Raw genomic sequence first — 26,852 nt, forward strand, 5'->3', positions numbered from 1 at the left:
ATGTAGAGCTGGTGGAGACTCTGGTGAATAACTATGGCACAATGGGCTGTAGGATGTCCCTCAAAGTCCATATCCTTGATGCTCATCTTGATAAATTCAAGGAGAACATGGGAGCGTACTCGGAGGAGCAAGGCGAGCACTTCCACCAGGATATACTGGACTTTGAACGCCGCTACCAAGGACAGTATAACGAGAACATGATGGGAGACTACATTTGGGGGCTGATTCGTGAAATTGATTTACAGTATAATCGTAAATCTCGAAAAACTACTCACTTCTAAATCTTTTGTAGTAATTTTTGTATTACTTTAGTATAAATACAGGTAAATTTTGATTCATATGTTGTTTTTTCTGACTTTACGTGAACGAAAATACACAAATTCTCCTGTTTTCTCATTGAAAATAGGTACATTTCAAAATATCACTGTCCAGGTCACAAAAGCAAAATTTGTGGGGAATAATAGGCATTTTATATACTTTTTAGGCATAAGCAATTACGAAATAACACTTAGGGGCCGTCCATAAATGACGCACCTAGGGGGGGGGAGGGTCAGACATTTTTGACGATGTGTGACGGGGGGGGGGGTTGAGAAATGTGACTTCACATCAAAATGCGCAACTTTAAATAAATATAGACAACGCGTTCGAATTAATTAAATAGACTTTTTAATAAATGTTTTCTCTTACAACATCAAAGTGCAGCGCCACATTAAATACGCACTACAATGACAATAGTTTAAAGCGATTTGAAGCATGTTCTTTTTTTTGGGGGGGCAGAATTTTGCGACGTCATATTTGAGGGAGGGTCTGACTTTTATGGACGGCCCCGTACCACCCAGGAAAGTTTTTGTTACAAAGTGTTATTGGTTAACAATCCTTTCAAAGTTCTCTGCTTAAAATATTGCATTGTCATATTTTACTCTGCAATTGTTATTAACTGTGCATTTTGTACTTTCTGACACACCTTGGCTTCCATCTTAATGAAAATAGAAAGCAGCCCAAGGGTGCAGTTAACATAAGTAGAGCGAAAACTTAAATGACGAGTCTAGACTTTTTATCGGGTGCATTTCATCAGTTTTAATTATCCAAAGGGCAGTGAAGGTTATGGCTTTGTCACACATAGATTTACCGTACCTGGAGACTGCAATACATTGGACCAGTTTGAGAGTGAACATTTAGCTGCTGTTGAGATTAAAGTACTACCTGAAGCCACATATATTATTAAGCTCAAGTGAATGAATATGCTGTATTTTGTGTTATATTATGTGTCTACTTATGCATCAATTAATATACTGTATTTTTTATGCATTCAATATTTTTTTCTCTTAAAATATCATACCATATACCCCGGACACCCTTGCAAACAATATCATCCATCTCCAAGGGATTTTCCATGTAAAATCATTTTTTGCAAATATGATTCTTAAAATATAAGTTAATGTTCCAAGATTTCTGCTTACAAAATTAAAGTGATCTAAAGACACTCCCTTATTACTTTAAGTTACTTACGTGCCATTCCCTCATAACTTTAATGAGATTTTTAACTAATTCTACTTAGTAGTTTGCAATTCTGCAAAGCCATACCCATTTTCCAGTGAATACATTATTTGCTATACAGTATACTTCGAACATACCATGGCGGGGTTATGATTTTTGGATTTAAAAATGCATTTTTTGCATATTGCCTTTGCTTATAATATAATCGTCAGCATTATTAGCATTGATCTATCCACTGTTGGATAAAGCCCTTTCCAAGGTGTTGTCATCTCTCACAGTCTTGCGAAGTAACAATCCACCTACAACCGACCCATGAGCTAATTTCATTGCTCCATCTCCTTGGCGGGCATCCTCTGGAAAACACAGCAGAATATCAGTTTAAAAGGTTTAAAAGCTTTCACGACCAATATTATCCATAATACAAGTTTTTTTGGGTTAGATCACGTAAATATAAATGTGTCGTTAAACCCGCCACCACCCGACACAGGCAAATGGTAAGGTTTTTCCACGTAAAGAGAACATTCAAATGCGTTACTAGCTGTGTTGGAGAGTGAATCCACAGCATTTACAATCTGAGTACGACGTTTCGCCAGTAATTACAACTAGCATCATCAGGCGACAGCCTGATTTGTGGAGAAATCCTCCTGTTTTGATCTTAAATAGAGGCATTCATTAACCCCCCCCTCGCCCCGGTCTTCACACGTGAGGGGCTCACAAGTGACGACATCACATTTATCCCTCTATTCATCCACAAATCTGGCTGTCGCCTGATGATGCTAGTTACAATTACTATTTGTAACATCAAGTGGAAGATAATTCTCTTCAGCAATCTCACGTCATCTTTAATCAACTTCAGACATCCGTTACTTGGAAAAATGAGACAAAGCTAAAGGTACAGGGATACATTAACTAAGAAATAAATAGTGGTCCGTGTTCAGCATCTGCCAAGGGCATAAAAAAGGACAATTGCATTTTATGAGCAACATGACAGCCGTGGAAAACCTACTTATATCGGCTCACTGCTGTGATAAATGTTAAACATGCCATTTCATAGCAGGGCTTGATGTTTAAATAAAAATTGTCTAATTTTATTAACATGCAAAACAAAGACGTTGTTTGAATAGTTTGCAAAATATATATAAAAAAACAATGGAATTGTGAGACAGAGCCATTGTGTATGAACTTTGTGTTCTCCTGAAGAGTAAATTAGATGGAAATTATTGCAATGTAAAAAAACAGCTGCCCGGATATGATAAAAGTACTCTGTGATTCATTTCATGTGCTGTTACAAGAAATCCTTATGAGCATTTTTACCATTTAAAATTTTCTCATAAAATTAAAGAAAGATGTGGTGATTTTTTTCAAAGTATATATTATCATTATATTCCACCCCACATGTACATTTCGAAAATTACTATTTAAAAATATTATACTGAAAGCTGGGTAAATTTATTAATGTAATTATTCATTCTCAAAGTAACTTTTTGTTCTCTATCACGCAGATATTTAACAGAATAAATAAATAAAAATTGACTTTTGAACGTTAACAATGCCGCACAGTGCATATTCGCAATATTTACAACTAATAGTGGCACATGTTTTCATATAATGTCACCTGTTGACAAAGACTGCCCGAGTTCTTCACAGTGATTACGCAATTGTGCTTAGGCAAGCAAGGGGTTAAACACGAGTGCAATATTTAATGCAGACATACCCTGTTTAAACAGAAATTAACTGCCCCACCCCTGCGGTCCTTTTAAATTTATATCTCATCTAAAGCAATCACCAGTCTCGTAAATGAAGAAAAATGGTTGCGTGGGGCGGTTGGAGCCTCTGTGATATTGCATTTACAGGCAACTATATACACACATACTGTAATTAACATGTGTTTCCTTAGTAAGGTAAATACCTCAACTTGCATAAAGATGAGCAAAATGTGTATGACTTACGTTATTCACCTATTCTACATTTCTATAATGTAACCTTGTCATAGCGCAGAGGTCAAACACAAACTGTACCATTGTGTGCATTCGGTTTGCAATCCTGCTCACCCTTTGTGTCTTTAAAGCACCCTGTCAATGCAATTTGTCAGTTTTCTATACACACCTATTCCATCTTCTATTAATGTACGTTGTACGGATTAAAATGTAATACCTATTTAAATGCTTTACATTTGAAATGGTTATATTTTTGGATAGAATAAAATGTCTTTCATCTATGTGCTATTTTCAATTTAATAGGATTTTCACCTAGATTTGTGGTTCCCTTTTTACGTGGTAAGGCTTTAATAAAATTTCTATTTTTTCCGTAGCTGAGGAATTAATGCAATGTATTTCAAAGAGTTACAAACCTTAAAGTTGCCTCTGTTACCTTGGAAAAGTGCCATATTCACCCACGCTGAGATAACTGAGACAATGCTCTTGAAGCATGCAGTCCTTAAAACTAAAACAGAGCTTACATTTAACAAACCCTGCATGCAGACATCGCTTTTTTGTGACATGTATTTTTGCATCAAATAAATGACAAGAGTTTTGTTTTTTATCTGATGGTATCGATTTTATCAAACATTGATTCGCATGAAATCTTGACTTAAAGCTTTCGTGACTGCAGGAATTCATTTTCTTGGGTCTTTCGGTAAAGTCACGTAGATAGGATCAAATAATATAACAAAAATTACAAAAAACTACGACGTTTCGATCGCAACACAAGCGGTCGTCTTCAGGAAAAGGGGGGTTTGCTTCCAAGGCAAACTGTTTATAAGGGTTTGAAATGGGTGTAGCCCAAATGTCAGCAGCCAATGAAAATGTAAGTGTTCGGCAGCCAACCCGACGGTGGTTGGTTTTCCACCAACTATTAACATGCTAAAGAGAGATTAGCATGTTAATGGAAGATCGCAAGCTGCAACCAAGTTTGTAGGTGGGTGAGTCAATGGTGGAGACTCACCCACCTACAAACTGGCCCGATTTCTGTCTGAGACCTTACAACCATTCACTGGTAAGACCACTTCAGCTGTACTCATCTCAGCTCATTTGGTATCATTAATTAAGGACATCTCACTATCTCCAGGTGATTTGCTCACATCTGTGAAGGACGTGATCCCTGACATGCAATACCCCGGCGTCGACAAACTAAGCTCTGTCTGCGGCAGTAGTTACATTGGGGAAACTAAGCGACATGTCTCGGACCGTGTTCGTGAACATAAGGCAGATCTGAAACACGGTAGGACCAATACCTTGGTCCTGGCTGATCATTGTTTTAATGCGGTGTGCTCACACGATATTGATTTATTTAAGACGAAGGTACTTTGCAACCCCACTGGCTATCAACAAAGATTCGTTCATGAAGCCATCCATATATATAGACACAGACACAATTTCAACTGAGAAGATGGGTACAAACGGAGCAATCATTGGAAAGACGTTATCAACCAGTTTAAGTCATAATTGGCTATGATGTTCCCATCCTACCACCTTCCGATGTTAGTTGTGCTTTATGCCCATTTCAAACTTGCTCTGTCACAGTCACTTCGCACGACGACTCCTTGGTTGTGGGTCTGCGATATTCCATTAACATGCTAATCTCTCTTTAACATGCAAATTTTCACCTGGCAGCCCTTTGATTGGTGGAAAACCAACCACCGTCCAGTTGGCTGCCGAACAGTTACATTATCATTGGCTGCTGATATTTGGGCTATGCCCATTTTAACCCCTTATAAACAGCTTGCCTTGGAAGCAAACCCCCCTTTTCCTGAAGACGACTGCTTGTGTTGCGATCGAAACATCGTAGCTTTTTTGTTAGTTTTAGTTATTTTCTTTGAACCTATCTACGTGACTTTACCGAAAGACCCAAGAATATTGATTCGCATGCTTAAATTTTTCTCCGTAACGTTGCGCCCGAGGCTGTCTGTAGTGCAGGGAATTGTGTTGTGATTGTGCCCTCGCAGGTGTTCCCAGGCAACAAGAACTCTGACAAGGTCGTGCGCCACGACCTGCAGAACTCCATCGTCACGCGATTCCTGCGCTTCATGCCGATTGAGTGGAATCCCGAGGGCCACATTGGACTTCGCGTCGAGTTGTACGGCTGTCCTTACAGTGAGCGTTTAATGATCGATTCTACAAGAGGGACAGGATTCCACTGAATGCCTCTCACTGTGATGTGCTCTATCTTGATGCTGTCTGGTTTTTGACAATGGACATTTTAAATTGATTAGTACAACTTGGCGAAAATGAACAGCTGATGAATATGTGTCAGCTTAAGAATGCATGCTTTTAACTTTGACCTTTTTGGTGTATGCTCTACCGGTGATAATAATATTCCAGCAGTCGCCCTTAGAAAATACGTGAATAATTTTGGCTGAAAAACGAATGACAAGATTATTGAAAATATTGAAATGCAAAATAGGCGGCTCCAAGTTATGATAAGTATGACTTGAAAATTTGCCTTGAGGAAACCAAGGGTTTATGGATTCCTGGCCATAGTTAACCAAGCAAACCTTGCACCCCTGGGATTGTATGTGGAGCAAACACAAAAGCACCTTTGTTGAACTTGTTTAAAAAAAAAATCCTTGTAATGTCAATTACATGCAATATTTATCATAATTTTTAAAAGGGCCTTATCAATACGGCTGTACAGTGAGGGAATAAAGTATTTGACCCCCTGATGATTTTGTACGTTTGCCCACTGACAAAGAAATGATCAGTCTATAATTTTAATGGTAGGTTTATTTGAACAGTGAGAGACAGAATAACAACAAAATCCAGAAAAATGCATGTCAAAAATGTTATAAATTGATTTTGCATTTTAATGAGGGAAATAAGTATTTGACCCCTCTGCAAAACATGACTTAGTACTTGGTGGAAAAACCCTTGTTGGAAATCACAGAGGTCAGACGTTTCTTGTAGTTGGCGACCAGGTTTGCACGCATCTCATGAGGGATTTTGTCCCACTCCTCTTTGCAGATCTTCTCCAAGTCATTAAGGTTTCGAGGTTGACGTTTGTCAACTCGAACCTTCAGCTCCCTCCACAGATTTTCTATGAGATTAAGGTCTGGAGCTGCTAGGCCACTCCAGGACCTTAATGTGCTTCTTTTTGAGCCACTCCTCTGTTGCCTTTGCCGTGTGTTTTGGGTCATTGTCATGCTGGAATACCCATCCACGACCCATTTTCAATGCCCTGGCTGAGGGAAGGAGGTTTTCACCCAAGATTTGGCGGTACATGGGCCCCGTCCATCGTCCCTTTTATGCGGTGAAGTTGTCCTGTCCCCTTAGCAGAAAAACACCCCCAAAGCATAATGTTTCCACCTCCATGTTTGACGGTGGGGATGGTGTTTTTGGGTCATAGGCAGCATTCCTCCTCCTCCAAACACGGCGAGTTGAGTTGATGCCAAAGAGCTCCATTTTGGTCTCATCTGACCACAACACTTTCACCCAGTTGTCCTCTGAATCATTCAGATGTTCATTGGCAAATTTCAGACGGGCATGTATATGTGCTTTCTTGAGCAGGGGGAACTTGTGGGCGCTGCAGGATTTCAGCCCTTCACGGCGTAGTGTGTTACCAATTGTTTTCTTGGTGACTATGGTCCCAGCTGCCTTGAGATCATTGACAAGATCCTCCCGTGTAGTTCTGGGCTGATTCCTCACCGTTCTCATGATCATTGCAACTACACAAGGTGAGATCTTGTATGGAGCCCCAGGCCGAGGGAGATTGACAGTTCTTTTGTGTTTCTTCCATTTGCGAATAATCGCACCAACTGTTGTCACCTTCTCACCAAGCAGCTTGGCAAAAACTCTCCCCTCTCTCCCCGTGAACTCCTGCAGCCACGGACTCTACAACCCCCCCCCCTCCCGTGCCTACATAAAGCCACAACAGCAGGTCATTCTTTCTCACCTGATGACGGACGCTTGTGTTGCGACCGAAACGTCGTGTTCTTTCATTATTTTTTCTATCTACATGACTTTACCGAAAGACCTAAAGAGTATGGATTCCTGCAGTCACGAAAGCTTCCAATCAACATACAAATGTGTTTTTCTCTGTGTGACATGATTGATGCAATGTTCATGTTTGTGTATGCATATATTTGACTGATTTACAGTGTTCATAATTCTGAGGTGAAAAGTGTTCTCATTTGAAGTTTCCATATATTGGAAATTTCGACTAAGCGAGGATGAGACACGATCTCCAAGATGCATGCTTCCCTTTGCCCCTTCGCCATACAAATATGCAAAACTACGTTTTTATTGTTATGGAAATTACCTTTGACTATCGTCATGAAAAAAATCTCTGACGTCCATTTGCTAAATTGTTTTGTCCATTTATCTTTCTCTGGGCACAACATTTTTTGAGATACTCAAAATGCAGCTGAGTGCCTGCAAATATATATTTTTAATCTGGTATTTCCGTGCTAGATGTGAACTAATTTTTCTTCCCATAAACTGGCTCCATCGTTTGAGCTATGGTTGCAGGTCCAGTAAACCTGTTGATACATCCAGGAAAAATGACAAGGCTATACTTGGTGTGTAAACACTTCAGCATGTATAACTTGTGCTTAGGCAGCAAATAGCTCCTAACATAACAGCATTGATAGGTTATAGTAAAAGGTCAAATGTTTACCCTCAAATATATTTTCAAAGTTTACCCCCCTCTATTAGGGAATATAATTTCTCACACTTGCCATCAGTGACAGGAGAAAAATGTAAGGAATTTCAAATAATTGACTCCATTGTGATTTAACCATTCTGTCAATTTGAGATAAATTAACTATACTCTTTAGTTCTTTCGGTAAAGTCACGTAGGTAGAAAAATAAAATAAAACAAAGAATAAAATATCACGACGTTTCGATCACAACACAAGCGGTTGTCCTCAGGCAGAAAAAATAATCCAGCAGTGGAACTGCTGAACCAGCGAGAGAGCTGTTACAACAAGGTTATATATGTGGTGATGGGCAAGCAAGTGAGGTCTGAGCTGGAAAGGAATTCCATCCCCAGACACAAGCACGTCAGTTGTGTTAATGGGGGAGATTAGGGAGAGAGATAATCGGGGGAGAGATTAGCATGAAATGAGCTTCCGTCGCCGCATAAGAGTATCATCCCTGCATATGCGCACAACAGCAGTGATAATGGGAGATTATCACTATGTTGATGGGAGAGATTAGGCAGGGAGATTAGGGGGATTGGTAAGTTAATGTCATGTCTATGTGTAACACAAGCTGCAGTGCTGCCAACTGCGCTTTGAGGCAAGCACGTCCACGCAAGAGAACCACCACAACGGTGGTCACATCAGTGAGACACAATGCCCATCACACAGCCAGAACCATCGAACAACGAGGCTAAGGGAGCAGAGGTGGCCATGTTAGTGAGACCCCAGCCCGTTAATGCAGAGGCACCTAACAGGACAATGCAACTCAGAGAGTCGGAGGTAACAGCCAAACGGCAGGGAAGAATGGAAGCACCACACAAGTTACGACTTTGTTTTGTCAATAACGTCCTTCCAATGATTGCTCAGCGTATACCCATCTTCTCGGTTGAAATTGTCTCTGTGTTTATATATCTGGGTAGCTTCAAGAACAAATCTTTGATGGTAGCCCGAAGGTTTGCTAGCCGAATGCGTTATAACAATGATCAGCAACTGCAGAGGTACTGCTGAGGCGACCGGCTTGTCCTTGAATATTACTTCATAGAGGCCTGTATTATGGGGACGATGGGTTTTTTTAACATGAGCTACATCATTTAGTTTTTTGTTAATTAAAAACAATTTTCATCCACATTTGTTTCAATGCAAAACTATTAAAATATTTTCCATCATACACCATTTCTTGAGATTCAGTTTCATGTAAAATGTATTCATTCAAAATATATTCATGTTGTAAAACGTTCTTAAAAAAAAGTTATCACTTCTTCATAAAACAGTGCAAGAAGCCGGAAAGTTATATTCCTACAGGAAACCAAGGGTAAATGAAAGCAGGGAAGTACTCCCAAATAATGAGGCACCAAGGAATTGTTTTTGTCCACGTTCCCACACAGATATAAACACACAATATCATACAAGGGCAAACAAGCCACACAATTTCAAGGTTCCGTTTTTTTTTATCACAGTTGCTGGGCAAACGTTCAAAACTCACAAGAAGCCAGCAACAAACAGCACTGTTCAAAGTGCAATACAAGCAAGTTAATGTGGTTCTTGAATTGAGCAAGGATATAAGTAATTGGGGGGAACTATATCATAGGAGGGAATTTCAAAATCGAGCAGGGTGAGGAAAGAAGCAGAAGGTGGATGTGTTTTGACCTGCAGTAAGTACAGTGGCTGAACACTGTATGGATCAAAATAAAACAGTCTGCCAGGAAGACCCTCTGTGCGTTCGTGTGGCGTCTCGACAGGGTCGTCGGTGGCTTACTTTGACGGACGGAGCCTGCTGGCGTACCGCTTCGAGCACAAGGTGCGGCGGACGCGCAAGGATGTGGTGTCGCTGCGGATGCGCACGAAGCGCAGCGATGGCGTGCTGCTGCACGGGGAGGGCCAGCGGGGAGGTGGCCTCACCCTCCAGATCCACAGGGGACGGCTGAACCTGCACCTGCGTTTCGGTAAATCGCTCGCGGTGCTTGCATCGCCACCGGGGCGGCGCGGAGCCTTCGGGCGATTTTGCAAACAAACAAAGCACTCGCAACGATTTCCAACGAACGGATGGTTGCAGGGCAGAGTCAATTTGGCCGTAAAATGTATTTGATCTTCTGGTGAACTCTGCAGCGTTTGGGAAATAAAATGCTGACAGTCTTTTCATGGCCCCACGCGCTCGTCTGTGTTTTGTTTTCCCCTCTGGCTAAGGGCGAGACCTCATTGGAATGGAAGGAGATGCGGGCGAGGGCATGGGTTACATCACAGTGAGCGCTGGCAGCCTCCTGGATGATCAGCACTGGCACGATGTGACCATCACGAGAAGCGGTCGTCACGGAAACCTGACGGTGGACCGCCACATGCAGCGCTTTCAGGTCATGGGAGACTACGAATCTCTCGACCTTGATTATCAGGTAGCATCACGCTGTTTAAAACGCATTGACCCTGTCAGGCGTTGTACAGTGCGATTCATACAGCCTTTCACTTTTTCTCACAATATAGGTCAGTTGCTGCCAGTTTAGAAACGCAATTATGTGTTCTTAAGCAGAAGGATCTATTATTCGAAGAGCAATTCACGATTATTTATTTAAGACGATATGTTTCGAAGAAATATTGCCTCGGGAATATAGGTGCTTAGAAATGTTGGTGACTTTAATTAAATGGTTTTAATTTATAAGTGTACTTTGTTACACTTAACTGAAGCTATACAAAACTGCTAAGTGAACACAAAGTAGCACCTTAATTACTCGAGGAACCTGCTATTGTCTTGGAACTAGCTCTAACAATATCAAGAAAGGCACAGCCGGATTATTCAATATCCCCCCCTACCACCCAGTAAACACTATTTTACTTTCTGCCCTTCCCACAATTACCCTTGCAGCTCTATTGTACCCTATAAAACTTGCTTTAATTTGTCCCTCAATGCCTGCCCAATGTGTTTTTTAAAGTTGTAAATGTGGACATTTTTTTCCCCATGGAAAATCCCTAATTATTTTCTCCCTCCTGCCGTTGTTAGACATCGTCTAGCCAACAGGAGGATGCCATCAGTCACGAGCTACAGTTCATGAAGTCATTTGCATGTTTCCCTGTGTGTAACTGCTTTATGTGGAACCATGGGTTGAGCAGAATGGCAGTAAATGTCTCTATCTCACGCTGGGGCCATGTGCATCCTTAGATTTAGATCGAGGTGAATTCCATTTGGTCATCACAGCAAAAAAGGTCCATTCTCCATGGATCAATGGATTGCCTGCTCTGTCACCTCCACCACATCATGTCACTTTTGCTTTATTTTTTTTTATATGTGAGCTGAGGCTGAGTGTGGCCTCATCTTAATGCTTTTTCTAAAGTGTGCTATTATATAACAGATTATCCATAATACAGGTTTTTTTGGGTTAGATCACGTAAATATATAAATGTTTGGTAAAGTCCGCCACCACCCAACACAGCCAATTAGTAAGGGTTGTCACGTAAACAGAACGTGGCCAATTCCTCACTTCTACAGCACACCGTTGTGTTGGAGAGCCAAGCCACAACATTTACAATCTGAGTACAACGTTTCACCAGTAATTACAACTAGCTTCATCAGGCGACAGTCAGATTTGTGGAGAAGTCTTACTGTTTCGTTCCTTATATAGAGGCGTAGATGTGATGACAATACTTGTGTGCTCTTCTTGCGCAAAGTGGGGGGGGGGGGGGGGGGATTAATGAATAAACCTACATTATGCATGTGCATTATGCGAGCCCATTTATCTTGTACTTCCTGTCCATGGTGTACTAAAATATTTGATGATTCGCTTCCAAGCAGCACTAAGTCGGTAGCTATAAGAATGGTTAAAATGGTTTTTATTTCTTTCAATTTCGATAGATTATCTAATTAGTCTTGGCCAGTAGTAACTTCTTTTGCATAGAACTTCAACATTATCAAAATTAATTGAGTGTCCTTGTTGGCACGCGTATTCTGCTATAGCTGACAGTTGTATTTGGGAGTATTTAATATTTATTTGGTGGTCTTTTAGTCTCGTGCTGATCATTCGTCCTGTTTGTCCAACACAGCATTTGTCACAAGTGCAATTAATCCGGTACACACCTTCTGTTGATAGCTTCCTTTGTACCAGATATAAAATTCTGTATTTTATGTGCCGTGCCAAATCTGACTTGGATGTTTTGTTTTTCCAAACATTTGGATAGTTTATCAGTTACTCCCGCAATGTCCAATATTTTAATAGTTTTAATTACTAGAGCAGTTTCAATGTTCGTGTTACTTGATTTGGTTTTGGCATTCAATGCCCTGTTGATTTGTGCATCATTGTAACCGTTCATTTGCACCGCTTTTTTAACATGTTTAATTTCACTTCTCAGACTATCACCATCTGACGCTTTCTTAGCCCGATGAATGAGTGTCTTGATGAGAGCGGATTTCTGTGCGGCGTGATCGTGTGACTGCATTCAGAAAGGCGTCAGTGTGCGTTTACTTTCGGTAAACGCTGTGTTATTTCATCATTTCGACCCAGTCCGAGCAGAATATCCAGAAATGAGAGAGTTCTGTCAGCTTCCACTTCCATGGTGAACTGGATGGATGGGTTTTGCGAGTTGAGATGATTTAGAAGTTAGTTAAGTGTATCGTTTCCGTGTGGCGAGACCACCAATGTGTCATCCACATATCTAAACCAAGCAGAGGGTTTGTGTGCTTGAAGCTATTGCTTTTGTTTCAAAATCTTCCATGTACAAATTCGCTATCACAAGAGACAAAGAAGAGCCCATAATGGCTTATGTACTTTCAATTGCAAATGTTATATTGAAGCTTAGTTTTTTATTGCATGTCTTCCAATTTACACATTTAAAAAAAGCTGTAACAATGAATAATACTACGTAACACAATTTTTGTTCCTGGGTAGTAGGTGTTATTTCATAATAGCTTATGCCTCAAAAGTACAGAAGATGGCTATTATTCCCCACAAACTTTGCTTTTGAGACATGAGCAATTAGGAAATAACACTTACTACCCAGGAACAAAAAATTCTTTGGTAGTGTCATTAATATAATAGATGTACCACACTTCTAATCAACTGTTGATTTGGCTGGGCATGCCTGTGGAGTTATTCAGTTGTAATTAAATGTCTGCAAGTTATTCCCACAGTGATAATGAAGGAAAATTAAACTGGAGATTTCACAAGGAAGAAATACATTGGGAGCTTTTCAAGAGTTGTTTGTTATCAGAGATTATTGTAGCAATCACACCATCATTTGGAGTTTATTGAAAGCATATGGCTAAGGTGAGGCATACATATGGAGTGTCCTCCTTCCTCCCAGCGTGTGTGTGCATGTGGTGTACGGCGCACACACTCAGTCGGAGATGAAGTAGTTGCAGGAGGCACCGTCTCTCTTTTTATTCTCCGTTCACACCAACTCCGGCCTCCTCTCTCTCTCGACCATGCTGCCGTATCGCCCGGCCTCGACACAATTCTGTCCGCGTTGCACCGACGGCATCGACTGAGACAGCCAACTACCGCCCGGCCATGCAGTGATCGGGCGAAGGCTGCAGCGACATCGAGCTAAAACAGTGTCAGATGGTGAAAGTCTAAGGAGAGAGATTAAACATGTTAAAGAAGCACTAAGACTGAATGGCTACAATAATGCTCAAATGAATAGCTCATTGAATGCCAAACCAAGATCGAACAGCAATACTGCAAATTAGCTCGTGTTTTGCAAAAGCAAAACATTAAAGTAAGATTTGATACGGTACACAAAATAAATAAATAAATGTGCCTTGTACTAAAAATTAATTACCTAAGTTATCAACAGAAGGTGTGTATCGGATTAATTGCTTATGCGGTAAATGCTATATTGGACAGATGGGACGTAACATTAGCGTAAGACTAAAATAACACCAAAGAAATATTAAATACTCTGAAACACAACTATCGGCAGTTGCAGAACATGCTTGCCAACAAGGACACCAAATTGATTTTGATAACGTTGAAGTGTTATGTAAAACTAATTATTACTGGCCAAGACGAATTAGAGAATCCATTGAAATTGAGAGAAATACAAATATTTTTAACCGCTCTGACAGCGACAGGCTTAGTGCGGCCTGGAAGCGTGTTATTAAGTAATACATATTACAATTACAATTCCTCATAGGGGAAACATACTAATTAATTGATTACTAATCTAGTATATAATTACAATACCTCACCCCCACCTCCCCTGCCTCTGATCTCTGCACCTGATTGGGTTCAGTGATGACGTTGTCCTGCTCTATTTAAGACCGGAAGCAGGTGGATGGCGTCACTATTCTGGCAAATCGCCCGATGATGCTGGATGTAATTACCAGCGAAACGGCTTGCTCAGATTGTAAATGGTGTGGATTCGCTCTTCAACACACCGGTGGGCTGAAGTAGTAACTATTTGGTGTTTTTTGTTTACGTGACAAATCCCTTACTATTTTTATTTGTTCTTCACCTGAGGACGGCTGCTTGCTTTGTGGCTGAAACGTCGTGAGAATTTTATTATGTTTTATTTCTATTATTTTATTATTTCCCTTCTACGTGACTTTACCGAAAGAACCAAGAATATGAATCCCTGCAGTCACGAAAGCTTTAAATAGAAATTTAAATCCCTTACTGATTGGCCATGTCGGGTGGTGGAGGGTTTCAACGCATTTATACTTACGCGATCTAACCAAAAAACCTTTATTATGAATATTGGTCGCGAAAGCCTACGTGTTAAACCGATTAGTTGATTCTAACACTCGTGATGCATGAAATAATTAATGTAGGTGAAAATATACAGCTTTCATCTTGTGTACATTTTTATTAAAAAAGATTCCTCCGGGTCATCTGTTGAAGCAAACTAGACCGAACAAACAAGGCAGCAATGGCGAGGCACAAATGAGGAAAATGTAAATACGGCATTTCATAATTTCCAACGGCACTCTCACATTTTTTGTAATGTTCATTTTTTCGACAGATTATATGGTCCAGAACCCATGTTCACCACACGTATATGTGGTTAATGCATGATTTCTTGCAAAAGGTTTCAGTTTGGTGTTTTAATATCTTAACACCTGTTTTATTACCAGAAAGGGTTAAACCTATTCTTATATTTTTATACCGGCAAGCCTGATATGTTCAACACATCAAATCGTTGTTTAAATATTCACAGCATTGAAGTGATGCCTGGGAATTTCAATGCGAGGGCATGGAGCCATTGTGCAGAAGGCATGTAGTGTACATTTTAAACATTCCATCGCAAAAGTTAAATATGTTTTGGATAATTGTGGCACATTAGGAATGGACTACTCTTTTAATAAGTCCTTTTGTCCTGTGCAGTACATCAATGCACGTGTGTACACCAGCATGTGATGACTGAGTTGGGCCTGTGGGGGGCTGGGAGGGTTCATGATTAACCGGACGTGTACACCAGTCACGTGGTTAATGGCGACTTGGTGAAAATTGCTGTGTGTGACACACGTGCTGTTGCATTCTAAAGGTCAAGGACCCAAAGGTTATTTTTGATCGTGATAGAAATGTTCTAGACTTGTTCTAGACTTCAAGCTTGGCTTTGAATTGTTAGTTTGTAATATATTCAATTGGAGGGGTTTTAGCCATTGTAAAGGATGATGTGTAGTTAATACTTGTAATTCTTAATTCTCTAACCCTAATACTGTTTATTCTATAACCATGCCCATGCACCCAGAGTATGACTACTTGCAATGCTATTGAGAATAGAACACATGTAAAGTAGTAAGTTGTACAATGGTGACAAATACAGTACGTATACTGTTCACATATAGTACAGATAATGGGTGTAAGATACCGATATAAGTGGATGGTATAGATAGACATACAGCTTAGGATTAAAGTAATATTCGAATAGTGAGGTGTAAATGTTATTGTCAAAGACAAAGATGGTTTATCAGTAGTAGAAGTGGGTTAAAGAGAAAACTGTAAATGATTAACCAGACGTGTACACCAGTCACGTGGTTAATGGCGACTCGGTGAAAATTGCCGTGTGACACCACGTGCTGTTGCATTCTACAGATTAACCACAAATGTGTTTGCCCTCGATTTGGAGCACCTGTCCAATGTCCTTCGTTTGGAGTGTGCAACATAATGATATTTTACATATCGTATTATTTTAACAAATACGATTTGGTGTTAATCAGTTGAAAGACAATTTTGCACACTTGTGATATAGTAATTTCATTTCAATGTATTTTCTATCCAAAGCAATTATCACTTCATAAGATCTCTTCACAGATGAAAAAATACACTTGCTTTATAAGTAACTATTTTCAAGTAGAAACAGGATCATGTAACATTCAAATTTAAATTCACGTAATTAATTCCCTTAGTGTCTTAGTAAAGGTTCTCAACGTCCCGTTATTTCCTAACACAGATGCAACATGGAGATTTTGGTTCTCCCAATGCAGTATGTGTGTGTGCATGTATTCAGAATTCCTATCGCATGCTCCCCGTTCCCTGGGATTATTTAAAGGAGTGCTGTGTTTGTGAAATAACTTGTCTTCTGTAGATGGTGTGGACCCTACAATTTAGCCTGGACAAGTGCTTACCCTGAATTAGCTTACGTCATGCATTTCCCCTCCAAAAATATTGAAAATATATGGACAACAAGCTGCTAATTACCAACCAGTAGAGCTGCTTCTTATTTCGCATTAGCGCGACTCAGCTTGTAGCGTACCATGACGTGTAGACTACCTAGACACGCACATACAGCTGCAGCGATTTGTTGTTCGTACAAATCACGTGTGAGCGACAGTCACTTCTTAAAAGTTTCGTGTACTCCCAAGGTGGCTGAAAGTCACTTATACTCAAGCAAAATTGCAAACTTCAAATTACTCAAGGTAGGAAGGCTCTTGTTCTCTTATTCTGAAGGAATAATCTGTCATTGATGCAGATGCTCGTGTCATGATTAACTTCAATATTTAAGGCAGTTTCTGCTCAATTAATATTATTTTTTTCACCTGTGTCGACAGCCATTATATTTAATGTAAATTGATGTTATTTTTTATATGTATTTTGTGTTTGCCAAATAGGTTAGGATCTGGCTATGCCAATTTAATATCCAGCTGGGTGGCACTATTATTAGAATGTTTCACTCGCAATTATAATCATGCAAGTTGAATTCATCATTGAATGTCAACTCAGCATTTTTTTGAGAATGATTCAACGGTTACCACTTTGTGGGATGTACATGGTGGCTGTCTTTTAGCTCTAGAGACTGGTATCCGCGATTATCTTCATCACTGACGCACATCCGGCAATGGAAATAAGGACTGCGGCCTCTCATTGCTCGTTTGAGCAGAGGTTCACTGATTTGTTTAACACTATTGACTTTATAAGGAAAAGGGTTCCTCTCATTGATTTTTCATTTCTAAATAAATGTTGGTAAAATGTTGCCACTTTGCAAGGACCAAATGACCGTTTTGAGGTAGATCTTGGATAAAATCCAATGTTGCTGGTAATAAATCTGAATTTGATTATGCCAGGTCATGTGATGTTGAAAGCATCATTATGCCCCGTAGTTTAATTTTTGTATATGCCAATGGAAAACAAAACGTAGATATATTGTATGAGAATCACCCACTTATTTGCATATATACATCAAAACATTGAGCTTTGAAAAAAATCGAAAAAATAACATGAAATTAGCTCGATTCTGAGATATGTAGGGATAGCAAGTAATTCTTTATAGGTAACTGTAGAGGTGATTACTTTCATGGTGGTTGTGTTGAAAAATCGGCAGGAATTTACGTACTTATGCAATTTATACTTATTTCCGGTATTTATGTGTATTTATTGTTACTTGCTTAACTTTTCTCTACTTTGCACCCCTTATCTTTGCTTGTATTGTTTGTTGCAACTTTCTGACATGCCCCGACTGGACATGTGAAAACGACCTTCGCAGCTCATCGGATTCCTCCAGGATAAATAAAGATTCTGACTCTCACGTATTAAGTAATACAAATAAACATGTAGGATGTGAATAATTGTAAAAAGCTTGCATTTAAATAACAACTTTAAAGGTATATTGAATCCGTGAAAAGCATGTTGCTCAAGGTATGTTAAGAATTAACGTGTGTTTGGGAAGATGCAAAAAGTGAGGCTGATGAAAAATGTATAGGTGGTGTCAAGATTCTTTTAAAATGGCCTTGAACATACAAAAACCCTGACAACTGAAACTCTGACAGCCGAGGGAAGATCTAGAAACAAACAGCACTTAGAATTAAGATGCATTGGTGATTCTTAGTGGTATTCTGCATAGTATATATTTATTGTGATGGTTTTGAGGTGGCAGAACAGTGATGGTGATGATGATGGTGGTTATTTTTTTGTTATTTCTATAAAATACATGGCTGCATTAAGTAACAGTGAAAAGCTCTCTGTGTTTGGAGGATAAGCAAGCATTTAAAAATGGCATGTCAATTACACACAAATTCTATCATGTATTAATTCAACAGTGCATAATACATTAATTATTTTTTTAAACTAAAATCAAATAGGATGCATGCATTGACCTCGGAGGTGTTACCTGCAAGCGAGGGTGCACATCCATCCACATTGCTCCTTCCTCTCCATTCCTCCCACGAGCAGAGTAGAAGTATGCTTGTTCGCATGACGTTTCGACGAGCAAGAGGCACCGTAATAATTCCCCTGGTCCCCCTTTGCCCTCCTCACCTGCTCATTTCTCTCTGCATCACTTGACACAGCTGAGCTTTGGCGGGCTCCCGTTTGGAGGCAAGCCAGGGAACAGGGCTCACCCCAACTTCCTTGGATGCATGGAGAACGTGTACTACAATGGCGAGGACGTCACGGACCTAGCGCGCCGTGCCAAGCCCCAGATTCACATCACTGTGAGCACCACACCTAGTTGTAAAGTTTACTTTTCCACGAGATCGAGATGCTTTTACTGTGCTGTGGTAGCACTGGGAACCAACAAACTCTTTCAGGAGTACCCACACTGGAACAGACACATTGGTCACATAGCTCTGATATGGATGTCAGGGTTGTAATTGCCTATAATAGAGGTTTTTGGGTTAGATTGTATAAATATATAAATGTGAATTTAAAACCCACCACCACCCAACACAGCCAACTAGTAAGGGTTGTCACGTAAACAGAACAAGACAATTCGTCACTAGTACAGCACACCGGTGTGTTGGAGAGCCAAGCCACAACATTTACAAATGTTCTGTTTATGTGACAACCCTTACTAGTTGGCTGTCGAGTGGTGGCGGGTTTTAACGACACATTTATATATTTACGCGATCTAACCCAAAAACCTCTATTATGGATGATATTGGTCGCGAAAAGCCTACGTGTTAAATTGTAATTGCCTGTTGTTTGGATTGTCTGTCATTTCACTCCATGTGCCGGGAGCTTCTTCGGCAAGAAACGCACTACAATCAAAAAACACATCGAAGAACTATGCTGCAAAACTGAAAAAAACTATTCAATCGTATTTGTCACTGATTTATTTAAATAATATAACACTTTTGTTCTGTTATTGTGCAGAGATGAAGATATTGCTGTTTTGGCTGATTCTCAATCAAGGTGCTCTTAATTGCCAAGGCTGTAAGTGCACAGGCACAAACCTCTCCTTACGGGTTCCAAGTGACCCAAGTCGACAAATTCTAAGTGAGCTTGTCCTAATATCTTACTACTTTTAGCCAAATCGGGCCTTCCCTATTGGCCACATACAAGCCATGCCAACTAAACATATCGACGTTGTTCTCTTCCCAGCAACAGAAAAAATCGAATGAAGTTTCACCTAAATTGTTATGATTTTACGTACTATATCATGTAATATTGATAAAATGTTAACAATTTTTTAAGCAAGCAACACATTTTTATATATGTCAAAATCTGACAATTTGATTCCAAGTTAATACCACAGTGTTTCTTTAAAAGTAAAACATGATTCACTATTTACCCTCTTATTACCTAATGAACATTACTTTTTAGGTAAGTTATGCAATTGTAACGACAGTACGGGGTGATAAAGGGACAGTACGGCTCCCCGGGACCATGGTTACTAATTACCGTAACGGGAACAGACAGGGTCATGTTAGGGTAATGTGGAACCTAAGAGATTGCTAATGATGTTTGAGGGGACAAGCATTGACAGAGTCACGTGAGAGGAAGCACGGGACCCAACGGCCATTAAGTGTAATAAGGGCAGAGATTGACAGGGCCAGGTACGGTGAACGAGAGTTCTGGAATAAGGGCATGGCTGGGTCGTGCAAGGGATAAGTGCCGGCGCGAACCGTCCCTGGGGGCTGTTGTTGTGGGGAATCGTCGTCACCGTCGTCGCCTTGGAATGGGTCGTCTGCATCATCCTAGAGTGGGCGCCGTGTAGTCATGAGGCTCAAAATAGAGTCGTCTAAATTACCCAAGTGTGTATAGTCGCTCGTGGTTACTCGTTGTCAGTGGACTTTATTCATAATAAATATACGTAAGGAACAAGACGGTGTCTCTGAGAGCGGTGTTAGAAGTGGCTGTTGCAAAATGCCGAAGAAAGGAAAGAGTAATATAGAGTTAGAACCCACCTGTAGCATCTTCAGAGAAAGAGAAGGAAGATGACCAAGGAGTCCCCCCAGCAAACCCCGAGAGCCGGGATCCCGGTAACGAAGCCTGAGGGTGCAAAGAAAACGGCACCTGCGACGGAAGAGTGGGAAGACCTGGAGGTGGAGGCGGATCGACTCCATTTAACCGTCACTGAGTTTGTGGCAACGAAGAGAGCGGGGACGAGCCGCAAAGTCACGCCGGGATGGTTGGGCGATTGCTTGCAGTCAAGGTTCCCGCGCTGGAGACCTCGCGGTCGGGGGCCGCCATTTCGCGGGAGGCGACGCGACCGACAGCCGCCATTTTGAAGCCTACGCGAGAGGCAGCAGAGGCAGTGTCAACTCGGGCGGCGAGGCGAGGGGCCGCTGAGCAACCACAAAGGTTGCCCTTGATTAGAGAATTTACGGCGGCGGGGGGGGGATTGGAGTGCCTTCACCTGCCAGTTCGGAGCAGCGTATCAGTCTGTTGGCTGGACGTCGGAGGAGGCATTGAGAGCTTTACCTACGGCTCTTGACGATGATGGCCTCGCAGTGTTCTGGGCCATCCCTGAGGAGAAGAGGGCTATGCCACAAAATGCCTACAAGGAGATGTCTGCATTATATGACCCGCCGTCGGGCCCGAGTGGTGCCTGCAAGCATGCAAAACCTTGCGAAGAAGGACTTGGGTGGCTGCATGGATCAGAAAATCTTGGCTTGGAGATGAGTGGGCTGGCCGACCATCAAAGATTGTCTTGGAGCCATCACAGGAATAAACGGAGTCTACGGGGGAAGTAACGGCAGCGTATCGCGGAGGGGACCGGCGGCGAGGGGGGAAACTGGGATGGCTCTGGGAGTGGCGATCCCGGTCCGATTCGGCGCCTTCGCCGCGGGCTCCCAGGCTCCCCTGCTCTGCTGCGGCAGCTTCGACACTTCGCACGGGGATGCCAAGAGTCGTAAGGACATCATGGAGCCCCTTGTGTCCACTGCCTCGTCAACAGCTACGGCCCGGCCCAGACGAGTCGCGATGCACCAGACACCCGACCGCTAAAAACCACCTCACGCATCAGGGTCATTGGGGTTCGGAGAGGCCGAACTCGGGCATGCAGTAGCGAAAGCTGGCGGGCCGAGTAGTAGTAGCGGCGGCTGGTTCATCGGGAATAGTCGATGGTGTGTATGGTGTGGAGTTGTGTATTAAGGGATGAGTGCCTTGGACTTGTGATTCTGGAATCGTATATTGTTACGAGGCCCTTTTAATTGAGGGATCGTTGTGGTTCATTGTGGGGATTGCGTGTGTAGTGGCGAATGGGGAATTTGGGGTGTTGTAGCCTGTATCAGATTGAGGGGAGGTTGAGATATGGTGCCATTATTGGATTTGGGACGCTGGCTGTGGCCTATCTCTGGGCCACGGATCCTGACCAGGATGCCCCTGCGATTGTTGAACGACCAGGGTTGTGTTCAGATGCCATCGGGGCCACGAATGTTACGTGGATCCCCCCCATCGGCGAGCATTCGTTGGTTCAGGTTATATTCAAGGAATCTCTAGAGATCCCGCCTGACACGAGAGCAGTGGTCTCGTCGTGCTGCGGCAGACGACTTGACCTGACGGCCCAGAGGTTGAGACCCTCCGTGGCATGTCTGGAGTAGTAGGTTGTGGGCTCACATTGCTCGGGATTAGTGGTCCCGTCGTGTTGTGGCAGATGGCTTGACCTGACAGCCCGGAGGTCGAGACCCTCCGTGGAACGTCTGGAGCAGTGGGTTGTGGGTTCACATTGCTCGGGGGTAGTGGTCCCATTACGTTGTTGCGGACAGTTTGACCTGGCGGACAGGAGACGGGGGTCCTCCTTGGCCCGTCTAGAGCGGAAGGGCCGTGGACTCACAGCGCTCGGGGTGCTAATGCTGTTCAGTGGAAATTGGGAACCGTTCCTGCAATCCTATTCGGGGATATGGAATTAGCAGTGGTTCAGGTGAAGACGGTATTGCCTATGCGAGGTTAGCAAGGAGCGACGTATTCAGGCCAACTACTGAGACAGTGGTGTGAGGACACATGCTTATGAAGCGTGGAAGGGTGAGTTGTGTGAAATGAAACCTAAGTTGTCCGGGGTGCGTTGGGTTGAGTGCGATTCCTGTTGAGTGAAGGTTAGCTGCGGAAGTTCACCCCTATGGATGTTGGATGGGGTCCGGCCTCAGGAAGGGACTGACCTTCCTTGCCAGTAAAACCTGTGGGTCATGCTAGATGATGTATTGAAAGTATGCGAGGCAGCTGAGGTGTAGTAAGGGATAGAGCATGGCTGAGTTTGGTTGGGAAGTGCCATAGCATTCATCCCTGAATTTGAACTTGCCAGAGAAATGGCCGGTGGATATCGTTTGAATTCCATGGCCACGGTGTGGGCAAGGGTGAGTGACATGGCGCCGTTGAGTTGTCCACAAGTCGCGCTTGGAGCCGTATGTTCATCCTCGACTTATTCAGCCACAGTGATGTGCGGGCATGGTCTGGGCTGTTGGACGGGCCGGGCCGGTTGGCCGGAGTAATTGGACGCCGAGGGAAATATGTTGTTCCACCCCCAGTTATGAATCCATGGCGTCAGGAGTGCCCCGAAGACCTGAACCCCCCCCCCCCCCCCCGGGCTTGAGTTGCAAGCCCTCTTGGCCACAAATCTGCCTGGGGAGATGGACCGACGTCAAGAACTGGACATTTGGGTGATGGATCGTCTTGAAATTGTTTTTGCGTTGTGTGTTGATGGGCGACCGCATGTTCGAAATATCCTATGCTTGTAGTAACGATCGTGGGGGTTGCGTTGCATGTGTTGTTCAGATTTTGGCGTTATTGTTTTGGTTGTGGTTGTCCGCACTGCTCTTCTGGGGAGTAAGTTGTTCCTTTTCCTGCTCTTTGGTCCTAAAACATTGGTTATGTGTTGCATTGTGTTAAATGTATGGTTCGGCCTAAGATAGGTTGGTTTTAAATTGTGTTAGCCGGGATGGCTATATTTTTAAGAGAGGGGGGGGGGGGTGATGTAAGGACAGTACGGGGTGATAGAGGGACAATACGGCTCTCCGGGACCATGGTTGCTAATTAACGTAACGGGAACAGACAGGGTCATGTTAGGGTAATGTGGGACCTAAGAGATTGCTAATGATGATTGAGGGGACAAGCGTTGACAGGGTAACGTGAGGGAAAGCACAGGACCCAACGGCCATAAAGTGTAATAAGGGCAGAAACTGACAGGACCAGGTGCGGTGAGCGAGAGTTCGGGAATAGGGACGTGGTCGGGTCGTGCGAGGGATAAGAACCGGCGCGAACCGGACCTGGGGACTGTTGCTGTTGGGAATTGTCGTCGTCACCTTGGAATGAGTCGTCCTCATCATTCTGGAGTGGGCGCCATGTAGTCATGAGGCTAGAGTTACATTCTTTCAGAATAGGGTCATCTAAATTACCCAAGTATATAGAGTCTCTCGCGGTTACTCGTTAAGTTGTCAGCGGACTTTATTCATAATAAATATACATAAAGAACAAGATGGTGTCTCTGAGAGCTACATTACACAATTATAACAATAAAATAAAAACAGCTTCAGAGCAGTAAGCAACAATACTAAAGAGGAGTATGCCTATTATATCTGTCTCTAGCCCACCATTTTCTAAAAATATATTTGATCAATCTTTTTGCCTTTCCCACATTCCTGCACTGCTGTCAATACCTTGCAGCTCAGCCCATTACCCAGAGTTACTGTATCTGCAATGGTGGGGTAATTACAGCACATGAAACCACCAGTTGGACACTAAAACTCCACTGATGAGGTCCTAATGGGTCAGCTTTGGTGTGCAGCACTGAGCCCATCTGTCATTTCGTGCTTTGTTTCACTGGCTGGTTATAATAAAGGAGACGTTAATAAAATAACTCCAAATTTATATTAAACAGACGTTATAAACCATTTCGGTTCTTGATTGATTGTATTTTATGGTGACTTTCAGACCGCAGTCCATTCGCTGGCACTGCCTCTTAGTACCTTTCACACGACGGTCAATAGTATAGTTTATAGCATTTTGTATAATAATAAATAGTATAACAGTGTAATGTTTAACATAATTCATAAGGCAATATATAGTACCGTAATTGTATAGTGAATATACAGCAGTGTGGTATACAGTAGGGTTAGTAGAATAATACATAGTGTAATACTACAAGTCTAATATTTTATAGTCTAAAGTATAGGGTAGTGTATAGTAACGCATTGTATAATTCAAGGGTGGGGTTTGTCTATGGATACGATATTATACAATGTAGTTTAGATTTGAAGGTTATAATATTGTAATGTATAGTAGTCGAGTTTATAGCATAGTTATGACACAACACAGGACAGAGGAGCGCACCGTGGCTGTTTCCTCCTCTTCCCCCCCCTCCTCCGTTCCGAACATAGATGGACTCGTCTGTCTGAACAAAGCTCGTCGCTCTCCGTGGTGTTAATCCCTCATACTAACATCATGCTAATCCCCCAGTTAAAAGCTAATTTACTGTTGATATGTAAACTCCTCTCCCCCCTCCTCTGTTCCAAACATAGATGGACTCGTCCGTCTGAACAAAGCTCGTCGCTCTCCGTGGTGCTAATCCCTCACACCAACATCATGCTAATCCCCCAGTTAGATGCTAATTTATATGTAAACTCCTTTGTCAAGGCGCTCTGTTCCTCCCACACAGCTTATAAGATGCTGCCAAGCTTGGCAGGGTTCACTCAAGCGCTGTCTTCCGGACAATCTTGTTTCTTCACCTGAGGAAGGCTACTTGTGTTGTGGCCGAAACGTGGTGAGAATTTTATTCTGTTATTATTTTTATTATTTTATCTCCATTCTACGTGACTTTATCGAAAGAACCCAGAAGATGAATCCCTGCAGTCACGAAAGCTTTAAATTGAAAAATAAAACATTATTTGGTGATGGTCTTGCTGCATTGGCAGGTGTGCACAAGTACAAATTAAGGAAAGTACGGGGTGATAGAGGGACAGTACAGCTCCCCGGGACCATGGTTACTAATGAACGTAACGGGAACAGACATGGTCATGTTAGGGTAATGTGCATTGGCAGTTGTGCACAAGTACAAATTAATGGCTGGATTATGAGGTTAAACACAGTTGCATTTACTGTGTGTATGCTAGAAAGTATATTGCTTTTAATTAGACCTAGTAGAGGAGTATGTTAGGTATTTTTTTTTTATTCTCCCAGCAAGGCATGGATTACACATATGCTGTGCGTGAATACATGTTGGTATATTACTATCATTACTTGAAATGTATTCATGTAATATAATCAGCTTTTATGAAATCAGTTCATGAAAGTGCTTCTGAAACAGCGGTGAATTCAGATTATTTTTGTGAGAGATTCAAGTAACCCGGTCACAGACCAAAAGGTTATTACTCATCACCTTGCTTAATTCAAGATGTTCATTGCCTCTTACTATTTATCCTAAAACAGATTTTTTTTACATACAAGTTTTGTATATGTTGCACTACATGGGATTTGGGTTGGTATTAACGTGGTGCAGTGCGATATATTTTTTTACATATGTAATAAACGACTTCCACGACGATCTTGACTGGGGTCTTTTATTGATAGAATTCTTGCACAGCTCACTCCCACTCTCCCCATATGCTTTCCTTCTCTCTACCGCTGGGGACGAGCCATTCTCTGTTCCGCCATTGAGGTCAACCTCTCTCCCACTCCCCGATCCCGCCGCTGGCTGGCGGTGTGCCAAAAGGAGAGGCGAGCCTCGCTGGGTTCCACCACGTGGTCGATGGTGAGGAGAGGCTTGTGCAGCGACGCGGTCCGGTCACACACCGACCCCTGAGTCATCCCCTACCCCTGCTTATATCCCTCTCGGCGGAGCTATGCTCCGCCTCTAGCCATGCCCCCTCGTGGAACCTTCCCGATGGTTCCTGCACGTTCCCCTTTGACTCCGCCCATTACCTATGGCCCAGATATATCCCCGCTTGGGATTGGATACCTGCTACCCGGTGGTGGCCGTGCGGTTACCCCTTTCCGTCCATTAGATGGCCCTCTCATTATACATGTGTACAGGCCGTTTACGAATCCACTTCTTAATGAGGACTTGCATGTATGTTGAACTTTGTATATATGTTGAACTTCCTTTGCACTGTACGTAGCCAACTGTGCAAATCAGAGGTGTGGGGGAAAGA

The 26,852-nt window shown here is 42.3% G+C and overlaps 1 protein-coding gene across 4 annotated transcripts in view; it reads left to right on the top strand.

Annotated features, from left to right (window-relative positions):
- Positions 1-26,852, top strand: part of LOC116947701 (contactin-associated protein-like 2) — a 153,975-nt gene that overhangs the window by 57,985 nt on the left and 69,138 nt on the right. For all 4 annotated transcript variants that reach the window (XR_004403718.2, XR_004403717.2, XR_012945316.1 and 1 more), the window contains exons 4-7: positions 5,441-5,588; positions 9,871-10,074; positions 10,316-10,518; positions 18,837-18,980. Coding sequence is in view for 1 of the 4 variants with exons in the window: in XM_032963715.2 (XP_032819606.2) it covers positions 5,441-5,588; positions 9,871-10,074; positions 10,316-10,518; positions 18,837-18,980 (699 nt within the window). In the remaining 3 variants the exon portion in view is untranslated. The remainder of the gene's footprint in view (positions 1-5,440; positions 5,589-9,870; positions 10,075-10,315; positions 10,519-18,836; positions 18,981-26,852) is intronic.

Source organism: Petromyzon marinus, chromosome 2, assembly GCF_048934315.1.
Source record: "Petromyzon marinus isolate PM22_M1 ecotype Great Lakes invasive population chromosome 2, UKy_Petmar_22M1.pri1.0, whole genome shotgun sequence".
NCBI classification, from domain to species: Eukaryota; Metazoa; Chordata; class Hyperoartia; order Petromyzontiformes; family Petromyzontidae; genus Petromyzon; species Petromyzon marinus.